Genomic DNA, 24,718 nt, shown 5'->3' with positions numbered 1-24,718 from the left:
GTAAAAGAAAGAACCTCAACATTTGAGCATAGGATTTTTAGCAAACTGTCTAATAACGTAGAAATAGTCAATGTATACAGTTAGGATGAGAACCTTCCACAATGCTATATTATGATTGTAAGATAGTCACTGGTAGCTCGTGCCTGTAATCCCAACTGGATGGACAGAAAAGTTGGTGAGACTCCTGTCTCCAATTAGCCAGCAAAAAAAAGTCACAAGTGGAGCTGTGGCTCAAGTGGCTGAGCAGTCACCTTGAGTGACAAAGCTAAGCCACCAGCCTTAGGTCCCGAGTTCAAGCTTCAGTAATAGGGGGGTGGGGGGGGAGAAATCCCTATGTCTTAAGGGATCTGGGCCGCACAGGCTTGCTTGTGAGCACGTGACTGAAGGAAAAATGGTAGCCTGTAAGGATGTATTTCCTTTTACCATCTTCGTTATGGCGATGTATTCAAATATAGCGAATTGTTGGAAGGAGACTGTCTTTGCTCGTGCCTGACTGCTTTGAAAACATGGAAGGCTTGAATGTGGGTTTAAAGACATCAGAAACCCTTTCCCAGCTTTACTTCTGATTACCCTTAGAATCAATATGGTTCAGTTATTAAGCATATGTGTGTGTATGTATATATATGTATATATGTGTATATGTGTATATATATATACACACACACATATATGCATATTAGCTAGATTTGAGAACTTTTGGACAGACTTCTTGGCCTTCCCCCATTTCCGATTTGAACTTAGGTAGCTTTTTTGTTTGTTTGTTTGTTTGAAGAAGAAAAGAATATTGGGAAGGAGTTTCGTGGTTCTTTCCATGTCACATGACCTGACCAATTACAGCGTGGCGTACATCCATGTTTACTGCTGCGACATATGCCTTGTTCCCTGGCTGTACAGTGTGTTTTAGGATTTTGTTTTTGCAACAAAGCAAATTAAAAATATCTACCACAGAAACTCCCTTCTGTTTAATCCTTTCACAAGCGTTGATCTATCCAGGAACCCAACTTTGGGAATGCTTACCCCATTGTATTGGGCTGAAGTTAAAGGGGAGGGTTACACAGCCCGCCGTTAACGCTTGCGTTAATTCAAATCCCTTTTGTTGCTGAGATCTCCAAGCTTCAGTGTTAAATGTACCTGTTTGCCTTTGAATGTTCACGTTGAAAGATTTTGTTAATGAAGATTGTATGTCCTCTGATTTGGTCTTTTTCCCCAGAAGACATAGGAAGAAGCTCTAGTGAAAGCTAATGTTAGACACAAGATCATTTCTTTAACATTTGGTAGTGGCATATTTAATTTGTAGCAGAATGTCCTTAAATTCATATTAAGTAGAGGTTAGGTTTTGGGAGGTGGAGTGAAGTAGAGCTTAGTACTTGAGAGAGGAATTTTGACATCAGTGGAGGGGAAAATTAATATATATTTTGGTTCCAATCCTGGGACTTGAACTCAGGGCCTGAGTGTTTTCCCTTAGCTTTTTCCCTCAAGGCTAGCACACATGAACTCTTGAGCCACAGTGCTACTTCCAGTTTTCTAGTGGTTCTTTGGAAATGAAGAGTCTCAAGGAATTTCTTGCCCTGGCTGGCTTTGAACCATGGTCTCCGGTTCTCAAGTCTCTGGAGTAGCTAGGATTATAGGCGTGAGCTTATAATCAGCCTATGCCTATAATCAGCATGAGCCTATGCCAGCCAAAGTGAATTTATTATTATTTTTTGCCAGTCCTGGGCCTTGGACTCAGGGCCTGGGCACTGTCCCTGGCTTTTTTTTGCTCAAGGCTACTGTAGCACTCTGCCACTTGAGCCACAGTGCCACTTCTGACCTTTTTTTTTTTTTTTTTTGTATATATGTGGTGCTGAGGAATTGAACCCAGGGCTTCATGTATACCAGGCAAGTACTGTTGCCACTAGGCCATATTCCCAGCCCATCCAAAAGGAAGTATTTTTAAGTAAGAAACATCTATTAACGTTTTTCTTCCCATTTGTGATAGCAACAACAGGAAAGAGACCTAGATTTTGGGTAATTTCACAAAAAATATACAAGACTCAGGATTCATGAGTGGAATGGACCAAGGTGCCTATGGTATAAACAGACCTCCCAGAAGCAGCTGATTGGCTTCCTACAGAACAGCCAGCGCTGCTAAAGGCTGCGGTGAGGAGAGGCAGACACCCCATTTTCAATGCTTACCCAAGGTACTTCTGTAGATCAGTTCCAGGTGCGTGCATGTGTGTGTGTGTGTGTGTGTGTGTGTGCGCGCGCGCGCGTGCAGTTACTGGGGCTTGAACTCAAGGCCTGGGCACCATCCTTGTGCTTCTTTTGCTCAAGGTAGCACTCTACCACTTGAGCCACAGCGCCACTTCTGGTTTTGGCTGGTGGTTCCTTGGAAATAAGGGGAGTCTCACATCCTTTCCTGTCTGCTCTGGCTTTGAACCACGATCCACAGATGTCAGCCTCTTGAGTAGCTAGGATGACAGGCCTGAGCCCAGCTTATCCTCACAGTTCTTAATGGCTGAGCCTCAGCGCTGATTCATTCCTCAGCCCTTGGGCGTTTTGTATTCTGTATTCCGGATGCCCTCTCCCCCAGCTGTTGACCCCAGGCTCCTAGGTGTGCCTGGCAGGGCCATGAATGTATGAGGCCATCGCAGCCCCCTCATTCTTCATGGAAAATTGCACGTGGCGAATAATTAGGGGGCCTGTCATCTCCCCCGTGGAAGCCTGGGGTTGCCAGTTTCATAGTTTTAAGTGCCTTCTCGTCCCCTCAAAGACACACTTGCATCTGTACCCCAGCCCGTGTCTGCCATTTTCAACATCCACTAAACACATTTTTCCTGCAGAAAGGTTGTATAGCAGGAGTGGGGTGTCTCTGGAGCTGGAGGTGTTGACTTTGAAGTGAGGACCTTCCTTGGTTTATTCCACCTCTCCATCCACTCCCCCCCCCCCACACCTTTGTGAGCAGGCCCTGGGGCTTGAACTCAGCGCCAAGGTGCCGTCCCTGAGCTTTCGTGCTCAAGTCTAGCCCTCTGCCACTTGAGCCACAGTTTGGCTTTTTTGTTGTTGTTGTTGGCTTGGTTAATTGAAGATACAGGCTCACACGGATTTTCCTCCCTGGGTTGGCTTTGAACTGTGATCCTCAGATCTCAGCCTCCGAGTATTGCAGAGGTGATGGGAGCTGCCAGTGCCCCGCAGTGTCCTTTCTTTCCATGCCCTCTCTGCTTTCCTTGGCCTCTCAATGGAGATCCCTGCTAGCTAGAAGTGGGGCAGTTGCTTCCTGCTTTGTGACCCCCGTATCCAGTTTGTGGCCAAGTCCTGTTGTTCTACCTCAGCCTTACCCACTTTTCCTCTGTGCCGCCACGACTTAGCCTTGAAGCTTCACATTTTCCTCTTCTTACTCTCGGCTCATTTTAGGTACAATGATTAGTCTCACTTAGCCAAAATAGCTCCTGATGTGTACCCCGTGTATGTTAATTCTCTTAGACTGTAAGCTCCTTGGGTGCAGGGTCTGTGTCCTCTGTTACCCCCACCCCCCAGCACCTACCAATAAATATTTCTTGAATGAACAAATGAATTCTCATTTCTTTTTTTTTAAATTTTCCTCCTTGGTCTGAGACAGGGACTTGAACTTGGAACTTAGTACCTGCCTCCACTTTTTGCTCATTGGCTAGCGCTCTACCAACGAACCAATGCCTCCAAATCCCCCCAACATTAATGGGATTTATTTAATTGTGTATTTTGGCAGCTGTGGGCTGGCACTCAGGGCCTGAGCGCTGTCTGTGAGCTCTTGTGCTCAAGGCTAGCACTCCACCGCTTTGAGCCACAGCTCCACTTGAATTCTCATTTCTCAAAAGCCTTGTGGGAAATGGCGTGTCCCAGGATTTATGCGTTTCATTTTCTCGTCTGTGTTTCCTGCAAGAATTCCCAAATTCTGTCACATCTGACACGCTGTCTCAGTTGTAACAATGACACGAGTTCACCACAGAAAATTTCAGAAAACTTTTAATTTTTTTTGTTGTTGTTTCCCTCATGGGAATCAGCATGGATGTGTATGGATGGTTCATAAATATATTCTTATATACATGTATCACAGAAATTTTTACATTCCGTCTTCAAACTGCAGAAATAGATTTTTTTTTTTTTACAAGCCAAAAAAATAAATGCCATAACTTTTGTGACTTCATGCTCAAAAGGGAGGGGCGGGGTGGGGAGGAGGGATGGGGTAGAGGGAATTGCCTGTTTTCATTGTCTGGTAAGAAGTAAAAAGATTTACATTAAGGAAGCGATTGCTTAATACGCTACTTAAGGTGATTAGCCAGACAAATCCTTAAGTCTGCAGCATTAAGGCCATACCAAGTTTTATACATATATACATAGAAATCTCCATATAAAAAGACATACTATCACATTTTCTTTTGGGAAAAGGATGAGGAGCTGTTTTTTGAGAACAGTTCAACCCAATTTTTTTCCAGGGCCATGAAGATGACTTCCCAGGCTACTACTTTGAAATCCACTTTGGCTATTTCTTTCTTTTTTAGACTCGAGACGGGACTCAAACTCAGTCCCTGCCACTCATTGGCTAAGTATTCTCCCAGTGGAACCACGCTACCAGCCTTAACTTTGGCTATTTCTCAAGAGTTGTTTCTGCGGATTTCATTTGAAAGTAGGCAACAGTCTTGAGCCTCTTTATGGGTGACCATACTACTTTAATAACTTAACTGGGCCTAGCTAAGCGTATCTTTTCACAGCAGTAATTTAGACTCAACATTACATATGACTTGTAGGTAGACACTACTCCCATGCTGACATTATGTGTTGAGCAATGACTCAGGGCCCTTCTGTTTGGGGGTTGAGAAAACTGAATTGTGTGCTGATGAACGGGATGGTTAGCTTTTAGGAAATATATAGCTCTTCATAGTTAAAAACGAATTACTTGGAAGAAAACAAACCACTTGAGATTTGGCCTTCTGCTTAAATAGCAAGCCAGGAAACTTTTTGTTGTTGTTGGTGGTGGTCATGGTGCTTGAACTTGGGGCCTCGGTGCTGTCCTTGAGCTTTGGTACTCAAGGCTAGCTGTGAGCCACAGTTCCAGTTCGTTAGGGATTTTGGTGGTTCATTAGGGATAAAAGTTTCTGCCTGGGCTGGCTTTGAAACACCATCCTCAGATCTCAGCCTCCTGAGAAGTTAGGATGACAGGCGTGAGCCACCAGCACCTGGCAATTTTTTTATTTTTTAAGACAAAGGGTAATTTGTGCAAATACCTAGATGGATGCAATGGAGGGTGGCCATAACGGTGAGTCCTTTGGAAGTGACTTGCAGTGTGAAGTCATTTGCTTTGGCAAGGTGTGAGGGTAAGTATAACATACTCCGGCAGTCTAGAAACGTCTATGTGAGTCAGAATAAGAACTGAAACATCACATGTCTGTGATAAAAAGAGGCAAATAAAACAACCCTTGACCCCAGTGGGCTACTTTGAACATTTCTTCTATTATATTTTAAATCACTCCAATAGAATTTGTGATTTTGAACCATACCAAGAGAGCTTGAAAAGTACTAAGGGCTTTTCAATCTTGGTTATTTTGTAAGCTGAATCCATTGCCAACCTGTGGCAGCTGGAGACAAATATTTTTGTCTAGATTTTTTTCCCCCAAAATTTAGGGACTGGCTGAGGCTATATTTTAATTTTTAGCTTTTGTGTATGCTAGTATTGAGGCTGGCACTCAGGGCTAGGATGCTTTCCTTTTTTTTGTTTTCCATCAAGGCTGTACAACTTGAGACACACATCCACAAGTGGCTTTTTGGCTGGTTAATTGGAGATATGCGTCTCTTGGATTTCTCTGCCTGGGCTGGCTTCAAACCATGCTATTTAGCACTCAGCCTCCTATATAGCTGGGGTTACAGTTCTTAGCCACTGCAGCCTGGCTAAGTTTTAGTTTTTCAAAGTGGAACACAGGCTGTTTAAAGAAAAGGAAATGGAAAATATTGCACTATTTTTGTTTGTCTAAAATGCACAAGAATCACCTATCTTAGACATCATGTCTCTTTGCCCAATGCTATGAAGTAGCCGGACAGGCCCATTTTGGATTTAATTCACTCATCTGCAAATACAATGACTTACGTATGGGGAAATCAAACCACTAAGATAATAAATAGTATGAAATGCCTTGTGGAAACAATGTTTATTTTGGGGCTTCCATGTTGAGCATGGTGTACTGTTAAATGAGGTAGAACTATAGTTAATGTGGAAAATCTGCCTATTTGATATGTAAGCACCATTCTTAAAAAAAAAAAAAAGATATGGGGATAGTTTACTAGTAAAGGATGAATAATACCTTTCCTCTAAAATACTCGTGTGTGTGTATATGTGTGTGTGTGTGTGTGTGTGTGTGTGTGTGTTTAATTGGATGTAAGTATCTCAGAATTTTCTATCTGGTCTGGGTTTGAACCATCTTCCTCACATTTCAGCTTCCTGAGTAGCTAGGATTACAGCGATGAGTCACTGGTACCTGGCTCAAACTATCCTTTATAGGTTTAAGGAAAGAGGCAATAGTATATACATTTGTATAGGCAATAAAATCAGTTACATCTCTCCATATATATATATATTTCTCTCCATATATATGTATATATTTCTCTCTCTCTCTTCATATCTGGCTTTTTCCTGCATAGACTGATGTTGGTGCTCGGAATGGAGAGGCCCTGTAGGTGTAACGTCACATGCAGCTGAGGTTCAGAGATACTCAGGACTCCTTTTCCTCCCGGTCTGCACTATTCAACATTTCAGTTAGTTGGGGAAAAACCATGGGAAAGGTGACACAATACATGATAAACGTAGCAACTGACATGTTGAATTGAAACACCTCCGTACAACTAGAGATAATACATTAGAATCAGATCAGCAAAAGGTAGTGTTATTAGCTAAGTGCCTTCCTTGTCTTACAGATGGGCTTCATAAGGAATAACTAAGTTTAGAATCCATGTCAGGTGGTAAGCTCAATGTTAAACCAGGACCTGGCCATATCTCTCTGTTCTCTTCCTTGTACCTACCTAGCACAAACTAAACCTTAGTACTTGTTGGGCTAAATTGGTGCTCTTTGAGATAGGAATATCTACAATATATACTCTTTTTTTTTTTGTGCCTGTACTGGGGCTTGAACTGAGGGTCTTGTGCTGTCACTTGGCTTTTACACTCAAGGCTGGTGCTTTACACTTGATCCACGTCTCCACTTCTTTTACCATATATACGTGTGTGTGTGTGTGTGTGTGTGTGTGTGTGTGTCCTTTAGCTTAAACTCAGGGCTTGGCTGCTGTCCCTTAGTTTTTTTGGTTGTTCAAGGCTAGTGCTCTCCCACTTGAGCCACCGCTCCACTTCCAGCTTTTTGGTGGTTCATTGGAGATAAAAGTCTCACAGACTTTCTTGCCTGGGCTGGCTTCAAGCCATGATCCTCAGATCTCAGCCTCCTGGGTTCAAAATAAATACATAAATAAATAAATAAATAAAATGAAGAGGCTTAACCTGATGAGACCAGAAATAACTGAGAGAGAGAGAGAGAGAGAGAGAGAGAGAGAGAGAGAGGTGTTTTTTTTTTTGGGGGGGGGCGTTGGAAGCAAAAGCAAAAACAGGAGAAAGAGTTAAAAAAATGGTTGGGAGGTGAGCTGGTGCAATCTCCATGATCTTACATTATTGGATAATAATTTCTACTGTGGAACTCGTTTCCCTGTCCCGAAACATGATAGAGCACCTTAATTATTGCTTTAAATAACCACATGGCTCCATCAAAACAGTACCACTTTAGCACCCACACTCAAGCAAACCTAGCCCTTGCCTGCTGTGGCTGACAGTTTGAGACATTCTTAGTGAGCAGCATATGGTATAATGTGAGGGAGGAATTATCTAGGATGGCTATCTTGATAGTCTGAGAGCCTCAGCTGACACAGTCAAAACACCGTAATTGCTTCATTCTCTTCACCCTGGGGCTGGGGCCAGGCCTCATTTCAGGATTTTTCATGAAGTTCTCTATTGCTACAGAGACTTCAACCAGTCCATCCATTGGGGATCCATTGGGGTTTCAGGATACAGAGAGCCAAGCCTTGTAAAATATATGGGGTTTTTGTTACATGAATACAAGTGCTTCTCAGGGCAAGTCTGAGCATTTCTTTTTGTTCCTTTTACTGTAAGCTCTGATTTCGGGAGAGATTTCTTAGAATAAGAGAAATTCTCTCTCTCTCTCTCTCTCTCTCTCTCTCTCTCTCTCTCTCTCTCTCTCTCTCTCTCTCTCTCTCTCTCTCTCTCCCCCATTGAACTACAGCTCCACTTCTGGTGGATTCATCAAGCAAGGGTTTCATGGACTTTCCTTTCTAGGCTGGCTTCAAACCACAATCTTTAGATCTTGGCCTCCTGAGTAGCTAGGATTACAGGTGTTCGCCACCAGGGCCCGGCTTCAATAGAAAGTTCTTGATTCAAGTTTCTTGACTTGGTTTCTAGGAGAAGGGGCTGAGAGGAGGAAAAGAAGCCATCTTTTATTTTTTTAAAACCTATATTTCCTGATGAGAGCAATGTTGTTATGGCTGGGGGTAAACTAGGGCCATTTCCCTCACCAGCTGGGGTGTGTGAAATGGGAAGATGCTGGCTGAATAAATCGAATAGCTTCCAGAGTGGAGTCTATTGTTGCTGGCCTGGGTTTTCAACCGGATTGCCAATCTCAGTTGCCGCAGGCCACAAAGATAGCCCTCTTCATTAGCAGCATTGCAGCTATGTAAGGAATCTAATTTTCACAATAGACAATTATCAGTGCACTACCAGCTTGGCTAGAGTCTAATACGGAATTTCTGAAAAATTACCAGTGAGCTTTATTGGCAGTTTAGGAGAAGAAATCCTTTGGATGAATTAGCCAACCCTCCCTTCTCTTTCTAGACTAAAACAAAAAAAAAATGAAAATCCAATATTTTTTTTTTTTAAACACACACACACGAGCTACATTTTTTTCTTTGTGTTCATCCCTGTCCTTGTTCATTCCCTATGGGGTCAAGAATGGATACGTGGATATTTGGAATGGCCAGCAGGTGGCAGAGCTGGGCCATTTGTTTCAGCTAGTGAACTAAATGAACTACCCTGAAGTGGAGGAGGAGTTGTTGGTTTTACTCTTTGGCTCCTGAGATGAGCTGAATTTGGGAGATGAGTGAAATCACCAGCCCCTCTATATGCCATGAATCAAATCTACCACTACAAGGAAATCTAAGTCTGTACTTTGTAAAAGATTTGGAAAGCAGCAAACGGGTCATTGCACATAAATCACTTTTTATCCACCATCTATGATCCCAAAGCAGGATAGCTTCTATGCTTGAAAAAAAGAAATTAAGAAAACATCCTAATCATTTGCCTTCCCCCCACCACACTTTTATTATTATTTTTTGGTCTAAGCCAGAGACTTGAATCCACTCTCTGGTGCTTGCTTTCTGCCCATTGGCTAGCGCTGTAACACCTGAGCCAGGCCTCCACCCCCCTCCAGTTTTTTGGTCTAAATTACTTGGTCTGATTTTCTATAAGGATGAAATTCATGTAATTTATTGCAAAATCCTTTCTATGTTATCCATGGCTAATATAGTCTGAGCCTGTTTCTGTTCCTGATTCATGATTACCTATGACTTTATCATGATTCAATATATATATATACACACACATACATATATATATATATATTCCTCTATTCACACTGATCTTTTCATAAGCAGTACTAAATTTGAATTGGTCTGTGGGACGATTTCAGTGACATTGCACTCTGTGACTCAAAAGAGCCTGGTGCTTGCTGGGTCCTGACATCCAGTTCTAGAAATTTCCAAATGGCTCACAGATGAATTTGTAGAAGCCCAGGGCTTCTGGCTCCTTGAGTCATCAACAAACCTTGGGCAAGAAATCACAAGGCAATCCTGTATGATTCCTCAGTCTCAGAAGATTCTAGAGGTAACCTATGAATCTGCACATGATCATGGTGGAGAAAGGGTTAATGGTCTTGGCACAACTGGACTTGTATCCTGTCTTTGACGGAGGCCTGGGGCCTCCCCAGTCCAATCCACCGATTCACCTAGGCTTTATTATTTCATGCCAGTACTAGGACTTGAACTTAGGATTTGGGTGCTCACTATTCCTTAGCTTTTTCTGCTTCAGGCTGGCCCTTTACCACCTGAGCCGCACCTCCACTTCTAGCCTTTATTTATTTATTTATTTTGGTGGCTCACTGGAGATGAGAATCTCACAGATTTTCCTTCCCCCGAGCTGACTTCAAACTACAATCCTCCTCCCATCTCAGCCTCCTGAGCAGCAGAGATTACAGACAAGAGCGACACACTTGCTCCTTGTCACCAAGACCTTAGACATTCTGAGTCTAATGTGGTAACGAGCAACCTAGAAGGGAGAAGGGCTTTATCAGGATCTTTTTTTTTTTTCATTCTTCAAAAAAATAACTTTTATACCTAAAGAAAGAGCATCCAGTGCTAGCTAAAGGGGATGAACAGGCCTCTCCAAAGATTCACACATCACCCCTCCAGGCAAAGTTTTCTCTCTTCCATAATGAAGATGAGTAACAATACTCAGGAGAGTCCCCTAAATCCTGAACTTGGGTGATGGCCCACGTCCTTTTTAACCTTTCCTGCTGTAGACACACGATGGTGGAAGGGAAAAGGTGGTCTCAGAGGTTATCCACCATTCTTTAGGATCCTAGACTCTAGTCCTCATCACTCAAAGCTGGAGGACAGGTCTCCACAGACCAAATGAAGGAACCTACATCATGACACATGTGTCATTCAAGCCTCCAGGAATCCAAATCCTTTTCTTCTTTTTTCTTTCTGGCTGCACAGTGCATTTTCCTGATGGGAATCCCCTGAAGTCTCTTTTCAGCCTCAGGCCATTATGGGCCACGAAGCCATTGTGCCACTAGAGAATGGGAGAGAGAATTCCCTAAAGGAATGCACCATGGAACTTCTGGGGTCCCCTTTCTTGACGTCACTCCTACTCTCCCCCCTCCCCACATCCTGCCCTGAGTTGGGGATGGCCCCTGAAGGACCCCCCCCCTATGAAATCACAAGCCACGGAACAAACATTTGATTGTCACTTATCTCCTGCCTTCCTACCTCCAGCCCAGAGGGTAAAGTGCAAAGACAGAAACCCAATCCCAGCATGGCTGGCTACGAAGCCAAAGGAGGAGAAGGATGTAGACATGGCGCCAACATTTCAGACTTGGAGCATGTGGACTGATTGTGAACCTCAGCTCCTCCCATGGGACCTGTTGCGCCCCTAACCTCCATTCACTTCTCAGACCCTCTCCTAATTCTCTTGGGGAGATAACAGTGGGACTTTTACTACTTAGACGCAAAGGAAAAAAAATACTTGTTTGTCTTCATTGTCCCACATGTGAAAAGCTAAATAGAAGTACCTTAAAAAAATAATAAAGACTTATAAAAATATAAGGGGAGTCAACCTCCCTCCACCCACAAACTTCCCACCTTATCTATGGTAATGCAATGTGAAAATAGAATGAACTCACTTTCTAAATAGTATCATCTTCTCCCACCCACGTGATAAGCTCATTCGTAGTAGCCTGGAATCTTCTTTTTTCGCCTCCCAACCGTTGCCAAACCACTGGATCAAACAGAGCTAGGTCATCTCCCCCCACCCCTCCCTGAGCCTTCCCCATCACACACCCACTTAGAATTCCAAAGAGACTCTTCCCCCCCAAAAAAAAAGGAAAAAATATTTGAAAAAGGAATATAACTGTTTACACTCAATCTATGTGCATATTATTTCTTGAGATTATTACTTTTTTTTTAACCATAGAAAAGATTGCATATTGGCAAGATACTGAAAAAAATCATGGCGGCCATTTCTGGATGGTGGGTGGGGGTAAGGAACGGGGTAAACGTGGAGGCACAGAAGCAAGAAGGCTCACAGGGGTACAGTCAGCCTGGGGCGGGGGAGAGACGGCCGAGACATGGGGATTGAATGGACCGTTGGACAAAGCCCCCCCCCTCTTTTAAATCTTTGCTTTCTGGGCTCTCCACCTGGCCCCTTTCCCCTGTCCCCCCCCATTAGCCATGCCCCCTCCAGCCCTCCTGAAGCTGAGGCCCAATGGCTTTTTGGTATGTGTCCATTGGAGGGCTAGTTTGAAGAGCGATAAATATGGCATTTGAAGTGTGTGTGTGTGTGTGTGTGTGTGTGTGAGATGGGGGGGAACCACACACTAGAGCACACTTATTTGTGCCCTAGAGGGGAAGGAAGAAAAAAGTAAGATCGTCTATGACTTGGGTGACTTAAAAAAAGAAAAAAAAAAAGTAAGCAGTTCCTAGGCTGATAGGTTCAGACACGCAGCTGTCTGCTCTTTGTCATTTGGTGGTGGGTTGCGATCAATGGGAAGCATGAACATAGATAATTGTCATATAGTACATCGCTTTCTCCTTCTGCCCCGGGGCCGAGGGAGGGGAAGGATGGGGTGGGGGAGGGGGAGGGCAGACAAACCAAGGAGCTCTGCACCCCGCTCAGGAACTCGGGTTTCAAAGGCTGTTCAGTTGCAACCCCCCCCACTCCAGCTGCCCTCTCCCGGCCCTCCCCACTTCCCCCCTCCCCCTGACCCTCCTCCGCCCCCCCCCTCTTTTTTGTGGCCTTCGGTTCCTAGGTTAGAAAGATCCCCTCCCCCCACCCGGCCCACCTGGGGGTAAATGGATGGTGGTGCAGCATCGGATAGCCATGCATCCCTGTGTGGGGTGGGGGCTGGGGGGCGGCTTTCCTGTCGCCCTGCGCATCCTGCAGAGCCTCCCCCCCCATGCCCGCCCACCGGCCCGCCCCTCCGCCCCTGGCTCCCCCAGCCCCCGCCCGGCCGCCTCCCCCACCCCTTGCGCGGCCCCCCCCCCCCCCCCGCGCCGCCCTTCACTGGTTGTGGACGTCCTCCCGGCGCACGATCTTGTAGATGATCCAGTAGAACATGTTGAAGATGAGGAAGGCCATGGGAAGCCGATGCGGGAGATCTTGTCGATCTTCTTGGCCCTCTGGATGAAGAGTTTGCGCATCTCCTCGGGGGACTTGGACGGCGCCGGGGGTGGGTTGGTGGTGTTGTTGTTGTTGGCGCCCTTGACCGAGATGCCGTCCTTGGCCTGCAGACAGGCCGGGCCCATGCCGTAGGCCGAGAAGTTGAAGCGGCCCTCGCCCGCCTCGTCCTCCTGGAACAGATTCAACATGGGGCTCTACTTAAAATAAGACAGGGGCTGGGCACCCTCTCTGGAAGGCACGCCCCCGGCTGGAGAGCCAGGCCACGCCCACCGGCAGACAGACCACGCCCACCCGGGCAGCCAGACCCTACCCGCCTGGGAAAAAGACCAGGCCACGCCCACCTGGGAAGCACATGGCCACGCCCACGGGAGGAGCCAGGCCACACCCATGGAGGGAGAAAAAACAGGCCACGCCCACCGTGGAGGGGGGGGACCCAGACCACACCCAGCTGGGAAAAAGATTAGGCCACGCCCACAAGAGGAGCCAGGCCACGCCCATGGCAGGGGGAAAAAGAACAGGCCACACCCACCTGAGCACTCAGACCACATCCAGCTGGGAAAAAGTTTAGGCCACGCCCACCTGGGGGGGAGAGACTGGCCACGCTCCTACAAGGAGCCAGGACACGCCCACCCGGCCCTCCCTGCCTCCTGGCTGCGATGGTGCAGGCTGCTCCGGGCTTTCTGGCTGGCTGGGGCCTTCTGCCTTTCAGAGGGGTGCCGCTCGCTTGCAAAAACAGACGCAAACCAGGGGATAGGAACTGGGGTTGCGGGGCTGGTGTGTTCAGATCTGTGCTAGGTCTCTGAGCTCTGTCCTGGGCAGACTACAGATCTTCGGCAAGTCACCGCCTTCTGTGATTCTTAGAGCGTTTAAAAAAATATATATATATTAAAAAAATTGTTTTCCCATATTTTCATCCAAGTGTGGGATGAAGATTCACTCTCCCCTTCCTCCCCACCCCCATCCCAGTACCTCTCACGGTTTGTTTGACCATGGGAGAGGAGGTTTTCATGACTGCTGAGATTTTCTTTCTTTTTCTTTCAGAGGTGCCCTGCATGGGGGTTAGATATTCAGGGGATGGTTTGGGAGAGGTTTTCCCCTGCTTTGCTTCTGTTGCCTCTTTGGCCCGCTTCCCTCCCCTGGAACGGCCCGGGGAGGCAGCAAGCACTGTGGCTGTCCTCTGTGTCCTAGGGCAGAGTAGCCGCAGCTGCTTCCTGCCTCGTGCTCCCATGGTCCCCAGAAACTGTGAGCTCAGGTAAGCCTCTGGATGCTTTCCATCATCCATTCACTCAAGGCCTTTCATCCCTGGATCCCAACTTACCTTTCCAGGGCTGCCCGTTCCCCCGCCCCAGGCTTTGTTCCTCTGCTACCTTCGTTGGACTTTTCCTCTTGTATGACATGCCCGGGACCTGTGGCCTGGAATAGCCCTCCCCAGCCACTAGCCCATTCTCCTCTGAGAATTCTGTGGTGGCATTCAAAGCCCTGTATTTGGGGCCCAAACCAGCTGCTGATTCAATGTGTGGCTCTGTGGAAATATATATATATATATATATATATATTATATATATATATATATCAGCTCTAACGTCCTGCCAAGACACAGAGAGTTTTTCAGATAGGAATTCTCTCTTTGGCTTGTTTCTGCCCAAGATGGCACCAACCATCAGTACTGAGCAGGTGCCCATGGTACACCCCTCTAATCCTAACTATGCAGGAAGCTGAGATCTGAGGATCAAGATCTGAAGCCAGCCAAGAGAGGAAAGTCTGTGAGACTCTTCTCTCCAGTTAACCAGCAAAAAACCAGAAGTGGAGCTGTGGTTCTAGCGGCAGAGCACTAGCCTTGAGCATAAAAGCTGAAGGGCAGGACCCAGGCCTTCAGTTCAAGCCCCAAGACTGGCACACACACACAGACAGACAGACACGCAGACAGACAGACAGACAGACAGACAGACAGACAGACACACACACACACACACCAAGCCCTGGGTACTGGGGCTTGATGCCTGGTGCCATCCCTGAGCCCTTTGCTCAAGGCTAGCGCTTTACTACTTGAGCTACAGCTCCACTTCCGGTGTTGTGGAGATTAATTAGACATAAGAGTCCTACAGACTTTTGGACATATTGCCTAATACATAGACTCCAAACCCAGTAAACTTTTTATGGAGTAAATAAATGTATATCATCATCTTCAGCAGTGCCTGCCTCCTTTATTTTTAAAACTTTATTTTGGTTTGTTTAACTAGAGTTTTAACTGGTGTGGGAGGCTCACACCTGGAATCCTAGCTACTCAGGAGGCTGAAATGTGAGGATGGAGGTTGTTCGAACCAACCCTTAGCAGACAAATCAGAGAGACTCTTATCTCCAATGAACCAGCAAAAATCTGGCAGTGAAGGTGTGGTTCAAGTAGTAGGGTACCAGCCTTGAGCAAAAAAGGCTGAGTGTGCAAAGCTTTGAGTTCAAGCCCAGTACTGGCAAAAAAATCAATCCATCCATCAATCAATTAATGGAGTTTTCAGACACAGGTACGTTTGAGACATAGGATAATGCCCCAAGAAACTTTTTTTTTTTTTTTTTTTTTTTTTTTTGGCCAGTCCTGGGCCTTGGACTCAGGGCCTGAGCACTGTCCCTGGCTTCTTCCCGCTCAAGGCTAGCACTCTGCCACTTGAGCCACAGCGCCGCTTCTGGCCGTTTTCTGTATATGTGGTGCTGGGGAATCGAACCTAGGGCCTCGTGTATCCGAGGCAGGCACTCTGCCACTAGGCTATATCCCAGCCCCCCCAAGAAACTTTTTGGCAAGGCGAATGAATCTGGCCCGGTACTGCCATCTTAGAAGTGGAGAAGAGGATGGGGTGCACAAAGTATGTGGTAAACAGATGATCAACAAGATCATCAATTTGGCTGTGAGTGTGGTCACAGTAGCCGGTTAATGTCAGGACCATGGAGAGCGCCCAGGCGCCTGGACCTCCTGAGGACATTTCCTAGAAAGGACCCGGGAAATGCTTGCTGTTCCTGTCACCACCAGCAGGTGGCAGGACATGCCTGCCCATCTGCTTCTATTGCTGGCTGGGGATGTGTGTGTGTGTGTGTGTGTGTGTGTGTGTGTGTGTGTGTGTGTGTGAAACCCCAGATGGTTGCTGGTGGAGAAAAACGTGGGATAAAGTTCAGATTTCAGAAAGCACCCGGAGGGCCTTTGGTGCCAAGTCCCTTCTCCCACTAGGAACCTTAGTGACTTGCTCTGCATTGCTTTGCTTGCTGAGCAAGTACAAGGCCCTGACTTCAAACCTGAGTGGTGGAGGAAAAAAAAAGATCTTTGTCAGCACACCAAGCACACGTTACGTTAAAAAGATCCTTCCTGTCAGAGACCGGTGGCTCATGCCTGTAATCCTAAGCTACTACTTAGGAGGCTGAGTTTGTGAGAATCATGGTTTGAAGCCAGCCTGGGCAGGAAAGTCTCAGACTCTTATTTCCAATGAACTACAACAACAACAAAAAGCCAGAAGTGGAGCTGTGACTCAAGTGGTAGAGCACTAGCTGAGCAAGAGAGAGAGAGAGAGAGAGAGAGAGAGAGAGAGAGAGAGAGAGAGAGAGAGAGAGAGAGAGAAGAGAGAAGAGAGAGAGAGAGAGAGAAAAGAGAAGAGAATAAAAAAGCTCAGGGATAGCACTAAGGCCCTGGGTTCAAGCCCCTGGAAAAGCGTGGAGCCTGGAAATTCTGCCTTCCTTCCTCCTTCCTTCCTTCCTTCCTTCCTTCCTTCCTTCCTTCCTTCTTTCCTCCCTTCCTCCCTCCCTCCCTCCTTCCCTCCCTCCCTCCCTCCCTCCCTCCCTCCCTTCCAACCTCCCTCCCTCCCTCCCTTTCTCCCTCCCTTTCTCCCTCCCTCCCTCCCTCCCTCCCTCCCTCCCTCCCTCCCTCCCTCCCTCCCTCCCTCCCTCCCTCCCTCCCCTCCTTCTTTCTTTACGGTGCTGGGGTCAAATCCAGGGTCATGTGTGTGGCCAGTAGGCATTCTACTGAGCTCCATCCCCAACCATAGACATTGAATTTTAGTTTTGTGCTATCCTTTAGCTTTTTTTTTTTAACTCAAGACTGGTGCTCTACCACTTGAGCCACATTTCTCTGCTTTTGGCTTTTTGCTGGGTATGGGAGATAAAAATCTCTCAAATTTATTTGGCCAAAATGGTTTTAAGCCTCAACCCTTAGACCCCAGCCTCTTGAGTAGCTAGAGTTATAGACATGAGCCAACAGCACTTACCTTACACATTGGAGTGTGTGTGTGTGTGTGTGTGTGTGTGTGTGTGTGTGTGTGTATGCCAGTTCTGGGGCTTGAACTCAGGGCCTGGCATTGTCCCTAACCTTTTCTGCTGAAGGCTAGCATGCTACCACTTGAACCACAGTTCCATTTCTGCCCTTTTTTTTTTTTGTTTTGGTAGTTCATTGGAGATAAAGAGTCTTCGAACTGTGGTATTCCTACCTCAGTCTCCCGAGTAGCTAGGATCACAGGTGTGAGGCACAATCTCTTGGCTCACATAGGAGATTTGTTTTTAAACATCCCACCTTTCACGGGGGCCATTTCCTCCTGCATTCAAGTTCAGGAAAACGATTGGGCCTTCTGCAGCAAAAGACCTGCCTTCCAGCATCCGGGAGTGGCTGGTTATTAACTTCAGCCAGTGGTGAGTTTTTTTATCCACCTGCCGGTCAGGCTCCATGATTATTTCTGCCATTGTTAGAAGAGTCATGGCCCAGGATCCAGCTAGGTCATGGTTGATGGGCGTGGACACAATGTCCCTGTCCCCTGCAGGGGAATATCCCAGCCCGCCTTGGAGCAGTCCCTCTCTATGCGATGACCCTCAGCCTACCTTGTGTGTGATTTTTTTTTTTTTTTTGACCAGTCCTGGGCCTTGGACTCAGGGCCTGAGCACTGTCCCTGGCTTCCTTTTGCTCAAGGCTAGCACTCTGCCACTTGAGCCACAGCGCCGCTTCAGGCCGTTTTCTGTATATGTGGTGCTGGGGAATCGAACCCAGGGCCTCATGTATACGAGGCAAGCTGTCTTGCCACTAGGCTATATCCCCAGCCCCTCAGGCCTACCTTGTGATGTCGCCTCTTCCTTCTGAACCGAAGCAGCTCCTTGTGTTGTCGAGATACGAAGTTAACCGCGGCATATTCCAGAAGGGCCGAGAACACGAAGAGCAGACACACGGCCATCCAGATGTCAATGGCCTTCACGTAGGACACCTGGAAGGAAAACGGCAGGCAAACCCAGGGTGGCTGGGGACCTAGCGAACGCCATGATCCGCTCACCCCACTTACAGAGAGGAAGCACGCTGGTGTCCCCCAGTTCCAGCCCCCCAAAGAACCCATGGTAAATTCTAGAAAGAAACCACCCACAAGATCTACATCGCGCCCTCTGTGCGGAAGAGTGGGGTGGTGATGAAAATTTCACCCTGCTCGGTTCTGTCCTGCTAAGAATGTGAATCAAGGCTTTGTTGTGGAGAATCCATGAGGTTCATGCCACCCACCCTCGGGTCACATAGAAGAGGAGCGATGTTGGCCAAAGGAAGGCACAAGGTACTTCCTTTAAGTGAAAAAAGAGGGGGTGGATGGGGTGGTGGGGCGGGATGCTGTTGATTTAATAAGGAAAAACAAAGCGTCAGATACGGAGGTGGCTAAGATCTGCAGTAAGAAGAAATCTCTGACTGCAATTGCAGTATGAACCAGCTTTCAGTGTTCATTCTTGTCATCCCAGCTACTCAAGAGGCTGAGATTTGAGGATTGAGGTTCAAAGCCAGCCCAGGCAGGAAAAGTTCATGAGACTCTTGTCTCCAATGAACCACCAGAAAAACGGAAGTGGCACTGTGGCTCAAAGTGGTAGAGCAAAAGAGCTTAGGGACAGCGCCCAGGCCCTGAGTTCAAGCCCTAGTGTGTACGTGTGTGCACACACACACACACAGACAGATAGAGGATGGGATTGGAAATGAAGGCATAAGAACTTCTGAAAAGCCTCCCATAAAATCCAATGAACACACTGGCATAAAAATAGCCGGAATCTAGTTTTCCAGAACTCAGCTAATTACCAACATCAATTCTGTGCACATTTAATCAAGAAAAGCAGCTGGGGCTCAAGAAGAACCACAAAGCCTTCTTCAATTGTGCAAAAATAGGCCTTTATCATGCGTGTCATCCTAGCTACTAAGGAGGCTGAGATTAGAGGACTGTGGTTTCAAGCCAGCCCAAGTAGGAAAGTCCTCGAAACTCTTATCACCAATTAACCAGCACAAAGCCAGCAGTGGAGGTAAGGCTCAAGTGGCAGAACACCAGCTTTGAGCTGAAAAGCAAAGGGACAATGTCCAGGCCCTGAGTTCAAGCTCTGCTACACACACACACACACACACACACACACACACACACACACTTACACCAAAACCCCCCAGAGATTTCAGACTAATGAAATAAGATACACTGTCTACAATATATACACTTTAGATTGAAACATAGAATTAGGCCAGGCGCTGGTGACTCATGCCTGTGATCTAGCTACTGAGGAAGCTGAGACCTGAGGATGGTGGTTCAAAGCCAGCCCGGACAGGAAAAGTGTGTGAGACTCTTATCCCCAATGAACCACCAGAAAAGTGGAAGTGATGCTGTGGCTCAAAGTGATAGAGCACTAGCTTTCACGAAAAAGCTCAATGACAGCGCCCAGGCCCCAAGTTCAAGCGCCACAAATGACAAACAAACAAACAACAACAACAAAGATAGTATTAGGAGAAAACAAGAGAATGAAAAAGATATACCAAACAAACAGTAACCAAAGAAGAGACCTGAAAGCAGTTAGACCTATATCAGAAGAAAAGTCATGAAGAAAAAAGATAGCTACAAGAGTATTGAGGTTCCAGGCCAGCCTCCACAAAAGCATGAGAGCCTATTTTTAAAAGAATAAGCCAATAGGGCCAGGAATGGTTTCAATGGCAAGGAGCTTATGTAGCAAGGGTGAGGCCTTTAGTACAACCCCCAGTATTGCCAAATAAATAAAGTACAAATAATAAATAAATAAACAAATAAGTACATAAAATGATGATGATTATTTTTTTGTTTTTTCTTTTTTTCTGCATGCCAGAACTGGGGGCTTGAATTTAGAGCTTTGTGCTCTTGTGCTATTGCCTTTTTTGTCTTCTGAAGTCTGGTGCACTACCATTTGAGACACACCTCAATTTCCAGCTTTTTTGCTGGTTCACTGGAGATAAGAGTCTCACAGACTTTCCTGCCCAGGCTGGCTTCAAACCTTGATCCTCAGATCTCAGCCTCCTGAGTAGCTAGGATGACAGGTGTGAGCCACTGTCACCTGGCTTGTTTGTTTCTATTTTTCCTTCCTTCTTTCCTTCTTTCCTTCCTTCCTTCCTTCCTTCCTTCCTTCCTTCCTTCCTTCCTTCCTTCCTTCCTTCCTTCCTTCCTTCCTCTCTCTCTCTCTCTCTCTTTCTTTCTTTCTCTCTTAGAAAAAGTCTTATTTTGTTGCCTAGGATGGCCTTGAACCCTAATCCTCCTAGCTCAGCTTCTACAAGTAGCCTGAGACTACAAGTATGTGTCCTACAGCCCTCAGCAGTTTTTCAACGCATTTCCTTTCAGTTTGGTTCTGTTGTTTTTCAGTCAGTCATGGGGCTTGAACTCTGAGCCTGGGCGCTGTCCCTGGGCTCCTTTTGCTCAAGGCTAAGCACTCTACCCCTTGAGCCACAGCACCCACTTCTGGTTTTTCTGGTGGTTTATTGGAGATAAGAGTCTCACGGACTTTCCTGCCTGGGCTGGCCTTTGAACCAGGATCCTCAGCTCTCGGTCTCCTTAGGATCCAGGATGACAGTTGTGAGCCACCAGCGCCTGGCGCAAGGTTGACTTCCAATGCAGCATGGTGCATCTACTGTGGGAAGGAAATGGAGCTGAGCTGGGGCGCCTGGCAACCTGGGAACGTGGGATGGGACAATCGTGGGTTCTGGCAAGGACGGCGGATGAAAGCGTGGCGTCTGCCCCTCCAGCAGGGGAGGAAGATGAGGGCGTCTGTGTCCACCCTAGGGGCCTACCTTGGGCAGGGACGCCGGGGACCCAGAGCTCTGCGTGGTCATGGTGAGCACCGTGGTGATGCCCAGGCCCACGCGTGCAGGTGCTGCGTCCATGTTGATCCAGAAGGAGATCCACGAGAGGATGACGATGAGCAGGCTGGGGATGTACATCTGGATCAGGTAGTAACCCCATCTGCCGCTCCAGGTGGAAGCGGGCCTCGATGCAGGTGAATTTACCTGCAAGGAATGACCGTGAGAAAGTGCTGTCACGCCTGTCACCCCTAGCTACTCAGGAGGCTGAGATGGGAGGATCACGGTTGGAAGCCAGCCCAGGGGTAACGTGTGGTCGTTCTCTCTGTCTTTGGCATTGAACTGGAAAGCTTGGCTGTGGGGTTTGTTCCCTTCCCATCCATGCACCTCAAGAACTGACAGGGGGAGCCAAACTCTAAGCCTTGCCTCGTCAGAGCTTTGTCAATCTCTCCTTGTATCCACAGGCTCTAGCAGAATGCCTTGCTTTCATTTAAATTCAAGAGATTAAAGAACACCGGAGACAATAAATGTGAAAGTTCAGAATACATTTCCGTTGGTTCCTGTATTGCAGCTGAATATAGCAGAGCAGATATCTCTTTGAAATGCCTATTAATTTTTTTTTCTGTGATTGGAGTAGATATCTAGACGTGCGATTGCTGGGTAATGATGTACTTTTCAGTGGATGAGTGCATACGGAAAATGGAATATTATTCAGCCTTAAAAGAGAAAACCCTGCCATCTGCAACCAGATAGATGGTGCTGGAAGACATTTTTGTGCTAAAAGGAAATGAGCCGAACACAGAAAACTGAATGCCAGGCATACAATGTCATTTACATGTAGACATCTCATTGGGGGCAGAGTGTTAAATGGCAAGTCTCATTTACATGTAGACACCTCATTGGAGCAGAGAATTAAATGGCAGTTCTCATTTACATGTAGGACACCTCATTGGAGCAGAGAGTTAAATGGCAGGTCTCATTTACATGTAGATACCTCATTGGAGCAGACAGTTAAATGGCAGGTCTCATTTACATGTAGGCACCTCATTGGAGCAGAGGGTTGAATGGCAGGTGGCATGGGTTAGGTGGAAATGGGGAGGGGCGATGTTGATTCAAGGGCACAAGGACTGCGTTTTGAAAGAGTAAGTGCTGGAGATCTAATGTATGGCAATATGGTTAACGTTGAGAATACCACACTGCACACTTGAGATTTGCTGAAAAGAGGATGTAAAGTGTTCCTCTAGCAGAAGAAATGTGAGGGGATAGATATGTGAGAGATATCAAATGAGGTTATCTCACAGTTGTCTACATATCTATTTATCTATCTATCATCACCATTATCTTGTCTAACTACCTATCAAGCAATCTATCCTTCATCTCTCCATCCATTATTCTACCTATCTATCCATCAATTATCCACCTACCATCTATGCATCATCTATCTATCTATCTATCTATCTATCTATCTATCTATCTATCTATCTATCATCTATCTAGTCTATCCATCCATTCATCATCCATCTACTATATATCCATCTGTTATGTATCAGCCATGTACTTGTGTATCTATGTATCTACATATGTTTGTATGTACCTACCTACCTACTTACCCTACCTACCTAGAAGCATCAAGTTTGGGCTGGAGGTGTGGTTCAAGTGGTAGAGCACCTGCCTAGAAAACACGAATCCCTGTATCCTAATCCCAGATATTGAAGATGTACACATACCTTCAATATATGCAACTTTATATTTTATTTGTCATCCTGCAGGAAAGTCCACTAGGTGATCAAGGGCTGGGATTCTTGGGTCGCTGGAGATGGGCTGCTGAGGACCGTCAGCAGGAACCCCATCATCGCTCTGCATCTCAGGTTGCCAGGGTGTGGGAGCTGACCTCCATGCCCCATCCCCCCCTCGATTGCTCAAGTGTGCAGTCTCTTGGAGGACAGTGTTGAGCTAAGCAGCAGTTGTGGTTTTCCTATCTTCCCCTGGGCTGCTTGGCTAGTGGTCCCTTTCCAACCAGTTCCTAGTTGCTCTTTTTTGAGTATAGAGGCAGGTCCCCTACCACTTGAGCTTCACCCCTTAATTCTTCTTGTTCTAGTTATTATTATTGTCATAATCAATCTGGTGCTAGAACTAGGGCCTTGCACACTCACTTAGCTTTTTCACTTATTGCTGGCACTCTACTCCTTGAGTCATGCCTCTACTTCTGGCCTTTGGCTACTTAATGGGAAATAAAAATCGTATGGATTTGTCAGCCCAGGCTAGCTTTGAACCTCAAGCCCCAGCTCTCAGCCTCCCGAGTAGCTAGGATTATAGGTATAAGCCACCAAGGGCTGGCTTAGTTATTATTTTTTGCCAGTCCTGGGGCTTGAACTCTGGGGCCTGGCCGCTGTCCCCTGGACTCCTGGACTCCTTTCGCTCTACTGCTTGAGCCACAGTGCTCAAGCTGTGATTAATTGGAGATGAATCTCACAGATTTTCCGGCCCGGGGCTGGCTTCGAACCACAATCCCCAGATCTCAGCCTCCTGAGAAGCTAGAATTACAGGTGTGAGCCACCAGCACGGGCTGGGATTTTTTTTATGTGTTTGTTTTTTATGAAGGGTGTGTCTAGTCTCCATTTGTGTATTTAAGCCTCCGTGTAGGTAGAATTACATATACACGCACTATGCTGCCTTCCTTCCCTTTCCTCCCCTCTCAACCAGGACTGGCCTTGAACTGTGAGTCTCCTCATCTCTACCTCCCAAGTAGCCAATCTTTTTTTAAAAATCTGTTTTCATTTTATTATTATTTATTTATTTTTTGTGCTCGGCGCTAGGCCTTGAATGAAGGGACTCTTACTCTTGCTTGGCTTTTTCTGCTTGAGGATGGTTGTCTACCATTTCTAGTTGAATTTCCTTTCTTCTTTTTTCCTGGTTAATTGGGGATAAGAATCGCATGGACTTTGGTTGTTTTTTTCCCTGCTCGGGCTGACTTTGAACCAGCATCTCTCTGACCTCAGCCTCATGAGTATGGAGGATCACAGGTGTGAGCCAAAGGCGCCTGCTTCTTTTTTTTTTTTCTTGCCAGTCCTGTGCCTTGGACTCAGGGCCTGAGCACTGTCCCTGGCTTCTTCCCGCTCAAGGCTAGCACTCCGCCACTTGAGCCACAGCGCCACTTCTGGCCATTTTCTGTATATGTGGTGCTGGGGAATCGAACCCAGGGCCTCATGTATATGAGGCAGGCACTCTTGCCGCTAGGCCATATCCCCAGCCCCGGCGCCTGCTTCTTAAAAACTGCATTTTGGTTTTAACCACGGCTAGGACTCACGGGGAGTCAGTAGGGGCCAGGGGCTGAGCAGCGTGGGCAGTTCATAGGCTCTGCAGAATCACGAGTGGATGTTGTGGGGGGGGGGGGGGGCGGGGGGCCTTGGGGCCCTCGGTGTGGTGGGGAAAGGACTGGGGCCCAACGGTGGCTGCACTCACCTGTGTTGTAATGCTTGGTGCAGTATCTCAAGTCCTTCTCTTCCTTCAGGATAAACTGAGGCAGCGTCAATCCGTCGGCCACCTGCACAGCTCCCTGCTCCTGCCACTCAAAGATGAGATCGTTCATGGTGTATCCAACTAGGGTTGAGGGGAGAAGAAGGTACAAGTCACCCCTACGA

The 24,718-nt window shown here is 46.8% G+C and overlaps 1 protein-coding gene across 1 annotated transcript in view; it reads right to left on the bottom strand.

Moving 5' to 3' along the window:
• Positions 1 to 12,895: 12,895 nt before the first annotated feature.
• The window catches only part of Glra1 (glycine receptor alpha 1), a 51,619-nt gene continuing 39,796 nt past the window's right edge, over positions 12,896 to 24,718 (bottom strand). Inside the window, 6 exon segments of the mRNA XM_048334259.1 lie at positions 12,896 to 12,972; positions 12,975 to 13,185; positions 18,091 to 18,237; positions 21,069 to 21,236; positions 21,238 to 21,284; positions 24,540 to 24,677. Of these exon segments, the coding sequence (XP_048190216.1) occupies positions 12,896 to 12,972; positions 12,975 to 13,185; positions 18,091 to 18,237; positions 21,069 to 21,236; positions 21,238 to 21,284; positions 24,540 to 24,677 (788 nt within the window).

This window comes from Perognathus longimembris, chromosome 25 (assembly GCF_023159225.1).
Source record: "Perognathus longimembris pacificus isolate PPM17 chromosome 25, ASM2315922v1, whole genome shotgun sequence".
Taxonomy (NCBI): Eukaryota; Metazoa; Chordata; class Mammalia; order Rodentia; family Heteromyidae; genus Perognathus; species Perognathus longimembris.
The sequence above is the reverse complement of the archived record's forward strand: the minus strand, read 5'-3'. Positions and strand labels throughout refer to the sequence as shown.